Here is a 17,619-nt window from a genome sequence, read left to right as displayed (position 1 = left end):
GGAAACAAGTCATTGTGGAACTTTCTCTCATGGGGCTGCATCATAATTCCTTCAAGCAAACTATGCAACAAACTTAATATTTTACTAGCATGAGGTACAACTATCTCACATTCATATATACCCAGATACTCTTTTATTTCCCACTATCTCCTATCAAATTGCTGAGGGCCTGTCCAAATGCCATAGAAATCTTTGTCTGTCAGAAATTTGCCTCAGGGTTTACCTCAGAAAATGCAACCAACTGGGGCACCTGCAGCTCCAGGGCTTTGCCATCTCTCTCTGTGGACTCTTAAAAATGGTACTAGATTTAAACAAAAGTTGTTGGACCTCAGTTAATCTTATCCATTAATTTCAGGTATGACTAACATTGCATCTGACCCTATATGTTTTGGCATCAGGCTTACACCAGTTCTGTCCTTCCCCAGAATCAATGAAAGGCCTACTGAGTGGCAGGTAACTTGGTTGCCATGGCAGTGAACATGGGCTGGTGGGCTTCTGATGGTAGTGGCAGGAGTGGAAGGCCAGGCAAAAACTAACTCCCAGTATCTACTGAACTATTATAACATCTTCATAGTAGGGGTACGAACAACTGCTAAATATTGAGAAGGAAGATCCAGCTATCTTTTGAGGTGTATGGTTACCTATTCAGGCCTGAACTTCAGCATTGTTGCTTCAGAATGGAGATTCCTTCCTTGGAAAACCACAAATCTTGCCATTTTGATTCGAAGCGTCTTGATTGTTTTCAGCCCAGTTTGTTGTTTGGTGTCTGAGCCTAAAGAGGGACACACTTGTGGTTGGGCACAGCTATTTACTGTACCACAGTCTGGCCTCCATCTTGTATTCACTGTGATAATGGAAATGTTTCATAACAGCATTCAGGGATGCCAGGAACCTGGTATTTAAAATCTGCTACTAAGGTCCCACCCTATATGTACTAATCATGGCAGCTTGATGGGACCTGATTTCTATAAAAGTGCAGCAGGAGCAGGCTATAAATCGGTGCCTGCACTTCCTGCTTTGGATGTAGAAGGAAAGGGTACTAGGCTCTTTATATCTTACCAAACAGGGTGTTTTTGTGTCACAAAACCCAGGACGTACTGCTTTCCTGGAGCTGTATACTCTCAGACAGTGAATGTGCCAACCCTCCTTGTGTCAGGCTGAGCTGTGCCTTGGCATGCCATTGAACAAGGTGTGGTTGTGCTGTGGATCAGCATGTGAACAGGTGGTGCTGGTCTTGTACCCTTGCAGACATGACACAAGATGGTGCAAGCTGGCGATCCAAGCACCACACTCCGAAACCCCTCCACCAAATGTCTCCGTTCCTTTCCTGCTCCTTCCACTGCATGACCTTTTGCCCTCTGCCGCTGCATGCTAGCATGTCCGTCACTTCCCACCCCCACCGCCCTTAACACCCGTGTGTCTTTTCCCTCTCGTAGGTGCGGGCAGGTGCTCCCTCTCTGCCGTAAATCTCCCCAAACATGTGGACTCTATAATCAACAAGCGCCTCTCCAAATCTTCTGCCACTCTCTGGAACTCGCCCAGTAGAAGTAAGAGACCCCTTGGGGCACCCAGCAGTGCCAGGGTGAGGGAGGGCAAGGGCGATACTGATTTAAAACCTGTATCCATTCCTATCCCATTGGCCAAGGGCTGGCGAACACGTTTAAAGCAATTAGTATTATTATTTTAAGATACCTATAACACCACAAGAGTTTGGGTAGCAATTCTGCCCAAGCACAGAAGTACAGAATTTGGTATTCAGCAAAGAATTCAGCATTGTAAGGACCTCAGCTCTAATCCTTTTTTAAATGCAAGTTTCTAGCCCTCCTTTGTGAACATGGCTCCTGAACGGCAGGGTATGCAATAGGGAAAGTAAACGGGTAGATCTGGGTGATAGGCAGAGTGATAGAGACCCTGTTGTGCCCACATATCTGCAGTGTGTAGAGGAGGAGGAGGAGAGATTGTGGGTGAACATTAGGAGAAAGATGATGACAGTAATAAGAGCCATTTGACAATGGAACCGACAGTCTAGATAAAATAGAGCTGGTGGGCTGTCCCTCGGTGGCAGTCTTCAAGGAGAGCTTGGACCAAGTCATGTGCCGGGAAGGCTCTCATTCTGGACTTCCTGCAACCAACTCTGATTCTGAGGAAACAAACCACTCCCCTTATACCACTCCCCCAAATAATCATGGGAACTGTAGTTTGTTAAGGGCGCTGAGAGTTGTTAGGATATCCCTATTCCTCCCAAGGAGCTACAGTTCCCAGAGTGGTTTAACAAACTATTGCTTTTCCCAGAGAACACAGAGTAAGTGCCTTGGTGCTAGGCTCCATGCAAGACGATGGGGCACAAGGCAGCCAGGTGCTGGATTTGGGCTGGGAGAGGTTCTGAGTAGGCAACATGCTCAGCTGTACCTCTTCTGCAACATTAGGTTGCACCTTTTAACTGGCAATATTACTGTAATGTGCTGCTTTCACAGCCCAGCCCCTATGCTGCATTACTAACACTGGTCTACTCTCCAAGGTTGTTCTAAACTGTTCTTACTCTTCACTTCAGCCTAACTTCAACCTGCAATATTAACACTGGACTACATTGTAAAGGCTGTTACTTGAACACTTGCTTTTCAGCTATATTCTTGCCGTATTAGTCGCTCCTTTCCTATTTCCTATAGCTAATCCTAGGTTTGACGCCAGATAATATAACCAGCCCTGGTCTGAGTGATCCTTCCTTCCTGCCTGTCTGCCTTCCATTTTTTTAAAGTAAAAAATAGATACAGATACCACCAAATATACCAAAATCATTGAAAACAAAACAAACAAACAAAAATCATTGAAAACAAATAAATACTATAACAGCAGCATTTAAAAGAAATGCGATAAGAATAGCAATATTCAAAATCAACCAATTGGTTGGATAATAGTAAATCAGTTAAAATCCTGCCCTTTGAAAGGCAAGCAAGGATGGAGCCAGGCAGGTGTTCATGGGGAGAGTGTTCCACAATCTAGGTGTTCCTGCATCAGGGATGGAGACCCTGTGGCCCTCCAGGTGTAGGATGTCCAGCTATCATGGTCGATGGCCACAAAATCTAGGTCAGATTGGCGGGGAAGTGGTTAAAGATGGAAGAAGCCAGAATTGAGGATGAGTAATATGGATGGAGGTGGAGATGCTAACCAGGTGTTGGGACATCTGTGGCATTGAGCCATCCAGACTCTTGCTTGCTGGCGAGGGGAACAGTTAAGAAACTTGGTTTTCATATAGTGCTTTCTGGGTATTCAAAATGGTTCATGCATACTATCACAGTTTCCTTACAAGACGCTTGTCCCCATATTTCAGATCAGGTGGGTTGGCCTGAGGTTAAGAAATTAGGGCTTTTCAATAGCCTACCTGATTAGCTTGTGGCACAGAAGTGCTGCCTGGGGCTGATGGAATTTGTAGTCCAAAACATCTGGAGGGCAATGGGTTGGAGAAGGCTTGTCTATTTTATCCCAGTAATGCCAAGTGTGAGTGCCACTGGCTCCCCAAGGGTCTCAGCTAGAGGTTGGGCAGTTACTTGAGCCTTTCCACCCCAATGAACTTTTAGCTGCCATCTGCACAGTGGCATCCTTGGAATAATTGGCCGTGGTCAATGTCAGGAGATGTCAGGAATGAGTCCATGCAAAACAAGCATACGTGACCACTAGTGCCCTCTGCAGAAGAACCTCTCCAACACACACACACACACACACACACACAGAGAGAGAGAGAGAGAGAGAGAGAGAGAGAGAGAGAGAGAGAGAGAGAGAGAGAGAGAGAGCTGACTTGCCACTGATCTTGGACACAGTGCTGAGATATACTTGCTCCACTTACTGCTCTTTCTACGCCCTTCTCTCTTTCTCTCTGTGCTGCAAAGGATAGTATTTTCCCCCCTAGATGTTTTGTTTCCTAGTTGCTTAGTGATGATTAAAAATACCCTGGCCATCTGAACAAGATTCCGGAAAAGGCTAAGTGAACAGCAGAGTGAGGAGAGGCCTGTGTCTGAGTCAAGAGGGACCTGCAAAGAGAACCATTAGCCTCAGAGGGATTGTCCATGTGGAATGTAGGGTAGGGTGTGGTCCCCCCCCCCCCAGTGGAGAAGGGGCTTTTCCCAGAGAAGAGCAGCATCCCATTCAAGGCTTTGAAAAATATATTTGTGTTATTTGTTACTCCTCTCTACCCCAACCCCAAAATTCCTCTGTTTCAAGTGATCGTTGAGACGTGTCTCAATTTTATCTGATTTAATATAATCCTTTTTTAAAAAACAACAACACATGTTATACTGTAAGCTTGGTACAGGAAGCAATTCCTACAATATCTGATAACACAAAGATGAAATACCCCACACAAAAAGTTATGTGGTATTATTTAAAGTGAATTAAAATCTACCTAACTGTGACCATTGAAAATAAGATTTTCTTTCTGGAATATGCTTGCATCCTGTTGCGGGATATGTCATGCCCATGCTTAAGCTATATACCTTTTGCTTCCTCCCCCTCTTTGATACTGCAAACATCACATTTGTCAATATTGTGACTTGCTGCCTACTGGCTCAATCCATACACTGAAGACTTGTATCAGGTGCTCCTGGTCCAAATCTTAATACGTGTCAATATCGTTTGCCAAATTGTCTGCCTTGCCCAGAAAGTCAACTTGTCACTGCAGAAAGTCAACACATAGTCAATGCAGAGTCCTTTTACTCCAGAGGGGAGGGGGGTTTGCCTTTGGTTAGTTTCTCAACCAAGTGGGCCTAAGTACAAGCCCTGCATCTGGCAGACACCTTTCTTGCCTTCTGAACTGTTCCTCTGCAACCAGCCCTCCATATTGCTTAGGAGACAAAATGCCTTATACTGTACTAGGTAGCCCCTGGCCTACTTTTGAGGAGAAAGTGGTTCCGGAGTTTGTGCCCTGTTTGGAAGTCAGCGGGAAGCAAACAACGAAATGGCGCCAAGACTCCCCTCAACTGAGAGCTGGAGCCTGAAGCTGGGCCTTGCAGAGTTGTTGAAACTGGAACTAGCAGGTCTTGGCCTAACTCGGAGCATTTTGTCTCCCTTTCCCCCACCAGATCGTAGCCTACCGCTCAGCCCCTGGGAGAGCAGCATTGTGGACCGACTCATGACACCAACACTGTCTTTCTTGGCACGCAGCCGGAGTGCGGTGACACTTGCCGGCAACGGCAAAGACCAGGGTAAGTGGGAGCAGATGAGGGAACTGAAATGATATTGAGGGGGAGGATTTGTCCCATCTCTGGTTCAACACTATCGCGACCGGGTGGGGATGGGTTGTTTTTTACCAGGGTAGAAGAGCAAATGGCACCACTCACCCGCCCACCCACCCTCCAAGTCAAGGTGATTTGTACCCTCAAGACCAACCAAGCCATTCTCTCAACACTGGCAGAAACAAGAACAAAGACAGTGATAAATTACATAATTTAATGATATTTGTGACACCTAAAATCCGCTGCCTGAGGCAGCTGCCTCACTCTGCCTAATGGTAGAGCTGGCCTTGATGCAGCACCTTTGCTGTTCTGCTAAACCCCTCTGTAAGTCCCACACTTTGAATCCTCCACCCTCTTCTTATAAGCATGTAACCCCCCTCCCCTTCACCCCATTTAATTGGTGGGAGAAAGAGGCACCCTTTTACTACTAACCATTGTGCCAATGAGTATGAAAGACAACTAGCATTTCATTTGTTTCCACCCAGCTCTCATCTGTATTCATTTACAAAACTTGTATCCCAACTTCCCTTTAAAAAAAAAGAAGAAAAAAAGAAGCAACCTCCAGGTGGCTTACAATCTGAAAGCAGGAACAGAACATCATTAATTAAAACAAAATAAAATCAGTGCTACAGTGTAGCAAGGATAAAACAGTAGCATAATGAAGAGTATCAGCCAGGTGAATTTAGCATGATTCATCAGTATTTCTAAAGCAGCTGTATTAGTACTTCATATTTCAGAATGAGATATTTTAGAAGCAAAATTAAGGAATGCTGATTATGCTTAGCTTGCCCTGTTTTCAGAACATTGGACTCAGCTACATTAGTAAAGAAACAGTGATTTGAATGCACTATAAACATGCAACACCAGATAGCGCCAGAGAGCAGGAAATTTTGAAACATGATTTTCCAGAAAGGTTTTTTTTCTTTTGTTATAACGATCTAATTTCTGACTTATTTATAGGGTGTCCATCCCCCCCACCCCATAGGTCTAGATCCACCCATTGTCTGTAAAGGTTGTGACTGGGAACAAAGTAGTATCTCTGTATTGTTAGATTTCATTTACAGACTTCTATTTGCAAATAGTTTTATCTTTCAGTGGGACAGCACCTGTGCTTTGGAACTCCCTGCCTATTGACACTAGGCAGGTGCCCACATTCTATTGATTTAGATGCCTGCTGAAAACTTATTTTTATTTCAGCAGCCCTACCCAGGCATACAATTTACTTATCTGTGTTTGTTTTGTGTGTGCATGCGTATATGTTTTTTGGTATCAGCTGTTCTTTATCTACAAATGTATTATGTATTTCTCTTAGTGCATTTTGTGATTAAGCAGTTTATAAATCTTTCTAAATAAATAAAATACTCTTGGGCCTTCTTGTGCTCTGCTCTCTGGCTGGCCTATTGACAACTCCTCTCTCTCCTGTCCCAGCAGTACCCGTGTGCCCCCGCTCAGCCTCTGCCAGCCCCCTCAGCCCCTGCAACAACCAGCGCCTGCATCATCGCTGCTCAGAGCGACGGCGGCCGGCAACCAGCAGCCCTGATGTGACACCCCGGCGCAAGGCTGAGGCCTCCCCTGTGAGTGACTGTGTGCTCTTTCTCTCTCCCCACCCCCATTCCCACCACTGATGAGCCACCTATGCCCATGCCTGTGACATAGGATGCTCTTTGAACATTTTGTATTTGAGCCTGACTATCGTTGTTTTTGTTGGTGCTTCTACCAATCGCCCACCCCCTCTACCCTGCCTCACATCCTCAGAAAAAGAAGGAGAAGAAGGATAAAGATCGGGAAAACGCCCAAGAGAAAAACGCCCTAGCTCTTCGCAAACGCAAGTCTATGCCGTCATGCCAGCCTCGCCAGCCGCACACACCTGAGAACAGGTAGGAGGAGCTCCTAGGGGTGTGTGTGCGGTTCTGCTACTGCATCTTCACTTGAGATTTGACAGATCTTAGTTTAGCACTGCCAAGCAGGGCTCTCTGCATCAGCCTTTGCAGCAGGGCTGTTCCCTACCTATCCTCAGGAACAACAGGACAGTAGTCGTGGTTACCTTTTATTAGGCACGGGGAACCTCAGGCTCAGGAGCCAAAAGCTGCCCTCCAGACCCCTCTGTCTGGCCCTTGAGACTATTCTCCAACTCTCCTCCTCCTCAGGCCACACTGCTGACTAGCCATGGTCTACACTCCCCTTCTGCTGGGCTTGACTTTATTCTTGACATGTAACAATGGCTCTTGCTTGCTTGGATGAATGGACAGTATAGGCCTCTTGACATTTTTGGGTGGCCTACTAGAATCACACCCATTGTCCCACCGCCACCTGGAAGGCAACCCGTGAGGGAATGTGGCCACCAAGCTAAAAAAGCTCCCCCAGTTCTGCTATTAGGCTGTGGCAACATACTGAGTGAACTAGGAATAAGTGCGCATTTGCCCTCACTGGTTCTTGGTAATTTGGGCCTAGCCTGGTATCAGGTCAGCAGGACAGTGCTGGTTGGCTGGTAAGTTGCAGCAGCTTTTCCTTTCCCATCTGACTCCCATCCTGTATGTATTTGTGTTCCAGCAGCCCAGGCCCCAAGCCCAGGCCTGCATCTCCAGCTGTTGCCAAGCAACGCCCAGCCTCACCTAGCACAGGCCCTGGTTCTCCACATCGGGCAGGCCTGAATCGCAGCGCTCAGTCCTCGCCCAAAGTGCGGCCTCGCAGGGAGCACGAAGGGCAGCCAAAGGTCCGTGAACGGAAGGATGAGCAGAAGGAACGAGGGTCAGCCTCCCCAGCTCCAAGTGAGACCCCCAAGGTCACAGGGAGCAGCGAAACAGCGCAAGGTGGGGCCTTATGGGCTGGAGTGTAGTGCAAACCTTGTGTGTCTCCAGGAGAATGGCCTCCAGTATGCTGTAAAATGTCTTAGTGCTCCAGAGCGATATCCTGGTCTCCATTGTGGAGGGGTTTTAAGTGAAGGTTTTCTCCTCTTCTTAGGGAGGTGTTCTAACCACATATTGGTATTCTGCTGACATTTGAAAAGACACTGGCATTTCCTTGGTCCCTTGAACAAATCCTGTTTCAATTGCTGTGTTGTTTTAAATAAGATTGATTTATGGCATATCTTAATTGCTGTTTTTATTGTTTATTATGAATGTTTTTATAGCAAGTAAAATTTATATCTTGCCCTTCCTCCAAAGGAGCTCAGAGTGGCAAATATGTCAGTACTAAAACAATACAATTAAAACTTCTAAAAAGTGTTTAAAGAGCCTTCTAAAACCAGGTGAAAACTCCTGAAAACCATCACCTCCTCTCCAAACTAATAAATTCAGGGTTGCCAGGGACAGGTCTTTCAGCCACCCAATGCCTGAGTAAACAGGAATGTTTTTAAATTCCTCCTAAAAGGAGGCAGACAACCTGGGAAGCACCACCAAGAAGGCCCTGTGTTGCATTTCACTGCCAGCTGGGCAGCTTCCCAGTGGGGGCACCACCAACAATTATTGCAATGTTTTAATGGGATTGTTTCATTGTGTGTTTTAATTATGAATGTTTCTGTTTTTAGTTATTGTGTAACTAATACACAAAATTTCATGCTTTCTAAACTGCCTGGAAGGCTACTCTGCCACTAAGCAGTGCATAAATTAAAATTCAGTGAAGATGACAATGTGTTTGGGGCTCTGCAGATGCTGCCACTCCCTCTGGGGCTGCGAGTCCAGTGCCAGCTCCTCCTCCTCCAACTCCAGGCAAACCCATGGCAGGCACCACAGACCGAGAGGAAGCTGCCCGGCTCTTGGCTGAGAAACGGCGCCAGGCACGGGAGCAGCGGGAACGAGAGGAGCAAGAGCGCAGGGAGCAGGAGGAGCAGAAGCGGTGAGTCCCTGGGTTGAGATTGATCAGCCATTTAGACATTCAGGTTTCTAGACCTTATGATGTGTGTTGTGCAGGTGGAGCATAAACATAAAGCTGGTGAAATCCTAGAATCCCAGATGAAGCTGAGGCATAAGAGGCATTAAGCCCCCCACTTCCCTTGGAGGCAATGTTTTGCTGGCATGTTGTCCCCACAACCCACCTGTCTTTTGGTCTCCATGTTGTTGCCTCTTCCCTTTCCACCAAATTCTTGTGCAAAGTTTTCAGTTTCTTTTGAGGGGGAATTGGAAGCAGAATAAATAAATGCAAACATCTCCATTAGGCTGCAAGATGTGGGCTTTGTTGGCAAATCATTTAGGAGTTTTCAGCAGAGAATTTGGATTCATGTTGTGCACATGCAACAGGTTGAGTGAGGGCTTGGTTTAGCTTTATTAAATTTGTTCATTGGCATCCTACAACCAAAAGAAGCTCCAAAACAACTTGCAGAAAGAGAAACAAAACATTCAAGTACAAGCAATGGCAGTGTATCCTGTAAAATAATACAAATATACTAAAAGTGTCCCTCCAATTAGAAGCAAATACAGCCACACCTCTCCAAAACAAATGTCAACACCACAAAATAGCAACTGAAAGCCAAAATCATTATTGTTCTCCAGATAGGGTAAAGGTAAAGGGACCCCTGACCATTAGGTCCAGTCATGACCGACTCTGGGCTTGCGCGCTCATCTCGTATTATTGGCCAAGGGAGCCGGCGTATAGCTTCCAGGTCATGTGGCCAGCATGACAAAGCCACTTCTGGCAAACCAGAGCAGCACATGGAAACGCCGTTTACCTTCCCGCTGTAGCGGTTCCTATTTATCTACTTGCATTTTTGACGTGCTTTCGAACTGCTAGGTTGGCAGGAGCTGGGACCAAGCAACGGGAGCTCACCCCGTCACAGGGATTCGAACCGCCGACCTTCTGATCAGCAAGCCCTAGGCTCAGTGGTTTAGCCCACAGCGCCACCTGGGTCCCACGTTCTCCAGATGCCTGTGATTAAATAAATATGTGCCAGGCAAACCTCCCTGGGGAGAGCATTCCATAATTGGGGCAAGGGGTGGGGCTTTGACAGAAAAGGCTTGTTCTCTTATTGCCACCCTCCATCTCTTGAAGGGGGCACACTGAGAATCCTGAGGGATGTTTCACTCGTGTTTAGCTTGCAAACCTGTTTTCAGGCCCTTGAATGATAATAAGGCAGTGCATTTGACCACGTGTATATTCCATCATTGTCCAGATCTCTGGAATTAGGGCAACATCTTCCCAGAGCAGGGGATGTGGCTTCCAGGCAGCCCAGTCTTAGCATAATATCAGATCCCATTTGCTGAAGGGCAGAACACCTGCTTTTCATACAGATCTCAGGTTCAATATCCGGTATCCCTAGGTAAGGCTGGGAGAGACCTCATCTGAAATCCTGGAGAGCCACTATCCATCAGTGTAAAGCAGGGCCAGCCCACCCATGAGGCAAAGTGAAGCAACTGCCTTAGGCAGCAGGATCCAGAAAGGCAGCAGATACCAATGTGGATCTTTCTCCCCACCCTCCTTGTTTCTGATGTATATCTTCACTCACCCCTTTTTCCCTGGCAGGGAGGAAGGTGCCATTTTGTGGTTCGCCTCAGGTGTCAAAATGTCTTGGGCCAGCCCTGGTGTAAACAATATACTAAGCTAAGTGGACCAGTGGCCAGACTCCATATAAGGCAACTTCCTATGTTCTCCCCATGGAAGTGGGAGGGTGGATGGGCCCGAAGCAGCTGTTGTAATGGTGGTGTTTGGTACCCTTAGGCGCCTAGCAGAGGAGCGGGCTCAGCAGGATGCCAAAGAACGGCTACAGCAACAGGCTGAGCTCGCCAGGTTGGAGGAAGAGCGGCAGCGGCAGGAGGAGCAGCGAGCCCAGCAGGAGGAGCGCGAGGCCCAGGATCGGGCCCGAGCTGAGCAGGAAGAGCAAGAACGGCTGCAGAAACAAGTGTGTTTGCTGGGTTTTTTTTTTGTTGCTTCTCAGGGGCTGCAAGAAACAATATAAAGCAGTTCTAAACAGTTTTAAAAACTTACAGTTAAAAAAATTACCTCAAGGTAGGGATGGGAGAGACCCTGTCTGAAGTCCCGAAGAGCCACTGCCTGTCAGTGTAAGCCAATGGTCCGGTCTACAGTAGAGCAGGGCTGGCCCTATCATTGGGGAAACTAAGATGGCCGCCTCAGGTGGTAAATGCTGGAGGGCAGGCAGGGGTTGGCAAGATGTTGGAGAGCAAGGCATCATGTGGCCTATGCTGCACCTCCTATGCTAGGTAGGCCACAGACTGCTATGGGGCACTTTGATAGTTTAAACCTAAATTTTATGGTCTGTGCTTGAATCCCTCCAGCAAAATAACACCATGCTAAAGGCAACCCAAGACTCAAGTGCCAGTCTGGTCATACTTGGTACATGAAATTGTGTGTGGACATTTTTGCCTCAGATGACAGAATGTCTTGGACTGGGGCTGTAATGCAGGGTTGGTGTGCTTTTCAAGGGAGAGGGCGCTTTCAGGCACTTTGGGGCATTTTAGGGAATTAGACAGGATGGAGAAGTACTGCCATCTAGTGGTAGCAAACATTTTCTTGGATGGAAATTACGTTTTGATTCCATATGAATTTGGGGGGGTGGGTCCCTGCAATTTCTCTCTTTGATTACTGTGTTGAGCCCCATGTCCCTGGCAAGCAAATTAGGATAGGCACAATTGAAGTGCACACACTTGCTGGGATTTAACTAGCAAATTCAGGTTGCATGATTTGTTTTGACGCTCTTGCACAACGAAACCTGCTTCCACAGAAAAACCAGACTTTTGCGATAAGGAAAGTAACAGAAAACTGCACTGGAAAGTGTAGGATAACAGTTGATAAATGCTATGCTGTATAACCTCCCTGCAAACAAATCAGGATAAATACTCAATAAATAGCCAACATCGTCTAACCTCCCCACAAACTTCATGCAAACAAATTGGGGTGAGTGCTTAACCAGAATTTTCAGCGCTGGTTCAATATATAGTGGGTGCCTTCCGTCCCCCTGGAGTTACGATACTGCTACTGTGCAAAGCAGATATGTTAATGCTTCCTAATTTTAAAACCTCATGCAGTAATTTTTTATGTTTTAATTTTTATAGGTCATGTTCTGTGCTTTCAGTCTTGTTCTAATCCCCTGGTGTACATTGTAAAGGCCTTTGGCTATATACAATAAATAGATTGGCATTCCTTTCACTCTGGAGTTAGACCAGGAATGTCCCCAGTTGCCCCCTTTCCAGATGTTCCCATCACCTCTTGCTTAGTGGCTGGGCAGGTAACTTCACCCAAATGTATGAACTTCTCCTCCTGTTGGCTGCAGAGGGAGGAAGCAGAGGCCCGTGCACGCGAGGAGGCCGAGCGCCAGCGGGTGGAGCGTGAAAAGCATTTCCAGCGGGAAGAACAAGAGCGGCTGGAGCGGAAGAAGGTGGGTGTGCCTTTCTCTGCAGGGGTGTGTGTGGGGTAGCTGAACAGCCCAGATTGGCTGGATAGGCGGAAGAAAGAGAGAAGGCAGCCGGTCCTGCACTATTGCAAAATGCAAAGTGATCACTTGTACACTACAAGCAAAGGCTTACACTGCTTGTATATTGAAGCTTCCTCCCACTCCCAGTTGGCACCCGTGGCTGGCAAATGTTTGAACAGGGACAATGTCTGACAACCTTCTTCCTCTTTCTGTCTGCAGCGGTTGGAAGAGATCATGAAGAGGACACGAAAAGCAGATGGAGCTGATGCCAAGGTGAGTCATTCTCCAGAAAACAGGTCAGGGATGGTGTCTTTTTATTTAATTTATGTCTTGCCGTTCTTCCATCATGGACCCCAAGGCTGCATACGTGTGGTTCTCACAAGGTCTCCCATCCAAGCACTGACCAGACCTTGACCTGCTTAACTTCAGCAAAGCCTCAGGTGTCTTCATGCTCCATGCCTGGCTTGCCCTTAAGCAGGTGGTGAGCCACTGTTTGCTGGGTCAAGGGACTTTGGTACCTGAAGCAGAGCATGCAGTTGGCAGCCCTCATTATTAATGATACACCAACTGCTCTTGCACAACACCTCTGTGTGTTTCTATGGTACTTTTGCAGGAGGGCTTTTTGGATCTGACCTCAGTGCAACCCATAATCTGCCATCTCATGGTCAGACACTCTCTGGGCCCTTGAGCTCTTCATCCCAGGGACCTTTGCAGGACCTCCTGGAAGGCAAGGCGGGCCTACTTCTACCCCAGGAAACAAAACAGGCCAAGCTTAACTTCTCCAGTGTGCTTGTTCCAGACCTGCTTTCTCCGTGGCCTCTGGGACAGGATGACAGTACAGTAGTCAATCAATCAGATTTATTTGGTCATCACAAAAATACAAAGCCAGTGTGGGCTGTAGGCAGGGCAGGTCCTCAGAGTACCCCATTGTAATCTATTGGACATGACTAACTTAGTTCCATTTATTTCAGTGGGTCTACTCAAGAGTTAAATTTAGTTAGAAGTACATTTCACTAGAACAGTGGTTCCCAAGAGGTGGTTCGCGGACCCCCAGGGGTCCGCAAGCTATGCCAGAGGGGTCCGCAAGATGCTATTAGAATAAAAAAATATATTAAATATATTTCGTATGATAACAGATTTTTTGTTTTGGCCGCTTCCTGCATGAGCAGAGTCTAGCGCAAAACTAGAATTAGATAGAGGCAGTAGTTCTGCTGTATGCCGTTAGGTGGCGCTTTACAAACACTACTGTTTTGCAAAGAGGCAGCGCACACATTCTACTAACGCTCACCTCCCTAAGATGCTTTGCGTGCGTCGGCTTCATTTGTGCGCTACTGCGCAGGTACCCTGTTGTCTCCATTCCCCTCCCTCCTCCCTGGCCCGCGCTGCCTCCCTGGCGCGCGCTGCGGTCGGATTTCAGAGTGAAAGTTTCAAGTTTGGAACCTAATATTTCAGAAATAATGGACTCAAAGGACAGATTTAACTCATCTCATTAAGAACTGAAAATTAAAACTAACTGTATACTGATGGAGTACTCTGTTGTAACTGTAAAAAACGTATAAATATAAAATATAAAAAGACTCTTAATTTGGCTCTCACTTTTTAATTTTAGGATTAGGAATTAATGGGGGTCCTTGTCACAATAGCGGCTCGATGAGGGGTCCTCGAGAAAATTTTGTTGGGAACCCCTGCACTAGAAGTTTATTTTAGCATTGTTGGTCTCCAGCACGCAGGACCTGCCCCCCACCCCACCCCACCCCGGATCCATGTTGTACAGTGAAATTGCATCTGGTCCTTTGAGCTGCTAAAACAACACAGGAGCCTTATATGTAGTGTATTTATCCCTATCCATGAACAAATACAGTAACAGATTTTCTCCCTCTTATTGCCTGGAGAATCAAGCAAATTTAACTGTTGGCATTTGTTTTTGCAGAAGAAAGACAACAAGAAACTTGTGAATGGAAAGGAAGGGAAACAAGAGGGCGAGGCAGACACAGGTGAGAACTATCCCTTGTACCGGATGCTCTGCTAATTCTAAAAGTGCACGATCACAGGCTGGTTTTGGAATCTGGCCCCCTGCAGTTCTGAATCCAGGTCCTAACTCCACAATAGTGCCCACTCTCTAGTCAGCTATGTTTTGTCCATGTTGTGTCCATAACAAATAGTCAAGGACAAGGAGGAGAGGGAGCTGCAGTCACAGGTAGCAAAGACCTGACTTGCAAGCATCTGGACATAGACAGTGACATGGGCTTGACCAGGAAGAGGGCGTAACTTGACCAAAGAAGTCTTTGTAGCACTTCCAAGCAATTGAAAGGTTTTTGTAGCAAACGAGTTGTTGCCTGTGTTGAAGCCTGAGGCCACCTCAGAGGGCTGCATGGCTGAGGTCTCTGTCCCTGGATTCAAAGGCCTCTTGCGGCCCATAACAACCTCTTTCCCTACATTCCCAGATGGAGAAAAGCGCCCTGGAAGCCTTCCCAAGGAAGAGGAGCTGCCCGAGATGCAGGCGTCAAGTCCAGCCAGTCATAAGGGGCCAGCCCTTGAGGGGACCCAGCACAGGTACCACCTACAGCAGAAGTCACATGTTCTTAGCTCAAGTTGGTGCCAGTTCCTCTGTTACAGGAGCAGCATAGTTGCTACTTCCCTGAGATCCTTCCTACACCAAAATGAAAGAATGTGTACATGGCAGGCCAGGGGGAGAAGGGATCTCGTGTGCGAAGGACCACCAGGGGCAGAAGCATCTATAGTGCTACTCTTCCCCAGGGATTCCTGTCCTTCTTCCTCATGGTTGTGTGACCTGTGGCGTTTGTGGGAAGCAGAATAAACCAAGCAACAGAGAGGGATTTAAAACACATTGCCAGGAGATGGTTTATTATAGCCGTGCCCAAGATGTTTTGGGCTACAATTCTCATCAGCAGGCTGATGAGAATTGCAATCCAAAACAACTGGAGGGCACTAGGTTGGGAAAGGGTGGTTTATTGTAACACAGACACCAAGCCCAACGTTCCTTGGATCACCAGAACCTTTATCTGGGGTAACTTGCTTTAAGACTAGATGCTCTCACATGGTCGTGCCTAGGAAATTTCAGGGGGGGGGCAAAAGCATTTGTAAGAGTTGTGCTTTTCCCATGGTGCAGTGTCTGCATATTCTGCCCACTACTGAATACATTATTCAGAATACACAATTCTGAATACTTTCCTTTAAGAAAAAAACAGGTTACTAGTCCTTATGGTTGCAGATAGGCCAAAAAATAAGTGGACAGTGCTTGGTGTAATCTCAGAACCTTGTGTGTGTGTGTGTGTGTGTGCGCGCGCCTGCCTTACCAGGAGCAGAGCAGATTATGCAGTGTATGCAACTTGAGGAGGGCTTGATCATGATTGCAATTTTCCACTCTCTGTGGTACAGGATTTTCTTCTTTTTTTGTTGTACACTGCCACCTGCCCACCTTGCTTTCTTCTTCTTCCCTGTTTGAGACAGGCCTTTGCTTGCCACATCTCCGTTTGACACCCTCTCCTCTCTTTTGGTTGCAGCTGTCCTGTGGCTCCTGCCCTGTCCTTGGTAAACGGCCTGCAGCCCAGCAAGCACGAGAACGGCTTTTCCTCCCCCAAGGAGCCCAGCGGACGGGAGCACTCGGTGAGCCCCGGGCTGAGCATGGCTGGCGAGCCCATCCTGCCTTTTTCCAACAAGGAGCCCTTCCTCAGCAAGGCGGTAGCCAAGCCCCCACAGATCACAGGTGAGAGGCTGCCCCTTCTTTGTCCCCCCTCTCGATCACCAGCAAAGTTCAGGAGCTTTAAGCAAGTCAAAGGGCGTGCATCATATGCAAAAAACTGGCCCAACAAATCCCCTGAATAGAGGCAGTAGCAGGCAGGCAAATGGTCTGGAAGTCAGTGCAGAGGATGTGAACTTTTATTGGGATCAAACGGTCTTTAAGGTGCCATGGGCCCAAGTTGTTCAGGGCTTTGTGAATTAGCACATAACCGTTGAACCTGGCCTAGTGGTAAACATGGTCCATCTAACGCAGCATTGCCTCTTACACTGATTCCAGAAGCCCAGGCTTCTTGATGCTTTTGAAAAGCCGTAATCAGTTCCTAAATGGCAGGAGCTAAGCAGATGTTTTTGGCCGATTCTTTTTTGGAGGGAGGAGGCAGGCTAGAAGATCCTTTGCAGCTCTTCCAAGTCGCTCTGATCCCCTTTTAACTTCTTTGTCTCCTGCAGAAGTTCTGTAAAGCAGCGACATCACCCTCCCCCACCCCAAAGGATGGGTGCAAACAAGGTGCCAACTCCAGGCTAGCTCTAACCAGAAGATCAGCCCAAGGCTCCCCACCCTGCAAGGATCGAGGAGGTGTCAGGAGCCAGGCTGGGGGCGGCCCAGCCCCACGGACTCTTCTCTTTTCTCTTACTGTTCTCATTTTATGATTATGATTATTTTTTTTAATATGCACCTTATCAGACTGACCCTCAACCCATAGCTCATCCCAGACGATATAATCACATAGTTATTTAACTGGCTGGGTACAAAGGATGTTAATAATGTACATAAACTTCAGTGTTAGCATGGGATTACGCAAGCAGTTACCTCTGTGGTATCACTGCCCCAAAACATGTATTCATGGGAGATGCCTTTGGTGGGTTACTTTTTTTAAAATGTGGGCTGAGTCATGGCAGGGGAGATTGGATCCCTTGTACACGGTTGGGGTCTGTGTGCAAGAGTGAGTGTGTGAGTGTGTGTGTGTCTGCCTGTTACATCCAATGGAAAGCGTCTAGATTTCTAATTTAAACTCTCACTATTGGTCCCAGCCAGAATACCTGCAGGATTGTGTGTGTGTGTGTGTGTGTGTGTGTGTGTGTGTGTGTGCACCCTTAGCCACTCAACAACTGCTGTTGTCCTACACACTGTGCTTTTTTTGGGTGCTGCTGTTTCTGTGTGTGTATGTGTTTCGTGCGTGTGATGGCTGGGGCTGTGTTTTGCTCAGTCATTGTGACAGTATTATGCATCTGAACAACCTTTTGTGGACAATAAAATGGAGAAATGGCAGGTGA

General features: G+C 47.1%; 1 protein-coding gene across 19 annotated transcripts in view; it reads left to right on the top strand.

Moving 5' to 3' along the window:
• MAP7D1 (MAP7 domain containing 1) overlaps positions 1-17,619 on the top strand; it is a 58,926-nt gene extending 41,307 nt beyond the window's left edge. For 4 of the 19 annotated variants that reach the window (XM_088672273.1, XM_060275824.2, XM_035117767.3 and 1 more), the window contains 13 exons: positions 1,437-1,547; positions 5,073-5,195; positions 6,654-6,799; positions 6,981-7,102; positions 7,776-8,035; positions 8,873-9,059; positions 10,875-11,055; positions 12,445-12,549; positions 12,805-12,858; positions 14,516-14,579; positions 15,030-15,138; positions 16,110-16,312; positions 16,795-17,619. In XM_088672273.1, the coding sequence (XP_088528399.1) occupies positions 1,437-1,547; positions 5,073-5,195; positions 6,654-6,799; positions 6,981-7,102; positions 7,776-8,035; positions 8,873-9,059; positions 10,875-11,055; positions 12,445-12,549; positions 12,805-12,858; positions 14,516-14,579; positions 15,030-15,138; positions 16,110-16,312; positions 16,795-16,805 (1,676 nt within the window). In that variant the 3' untranslated portion in view covers positions 16,806-17,619. The remainder of the gene's footprint in view (positions 1-1,436; positions 1,548-5,072; positions 5,196-6,653; positions 6,800-6,980; positions 7,103-7,775; positions 8,036-8,872; positions 9,060-10,874; positions 11,056-12,444; positions 12,550-12,804; positions 12,859-14,515; positions 14,580-15,029; positions 15,139-16,109; positions 16,313-16,794) is intronic. The other 15 variants (XM_088672266.1, XM_060275825.2, XM_088672275.1 and 12 more) reach the window with 7 other exon arrangements.

The sequence above is a fragment of the Zootoca vivipara genome, chromosome 6 (assembly GCF_965207765.1).
Source record: "Zootoca vivipara chromosome 6, rZooViv2.hap1.1, whole genome shotgun sequence".
Classification (NCBI taxonomy): domain Eukaryota; kingdom Metazoa; phylum Chordata; class Lepidosauria; order Squamata; family Lacertidae; genus Zootoca; species Zootoca vivipara.
This window is presented reverse-complemented; position numbering and strand designations above follow the sequence as displayed.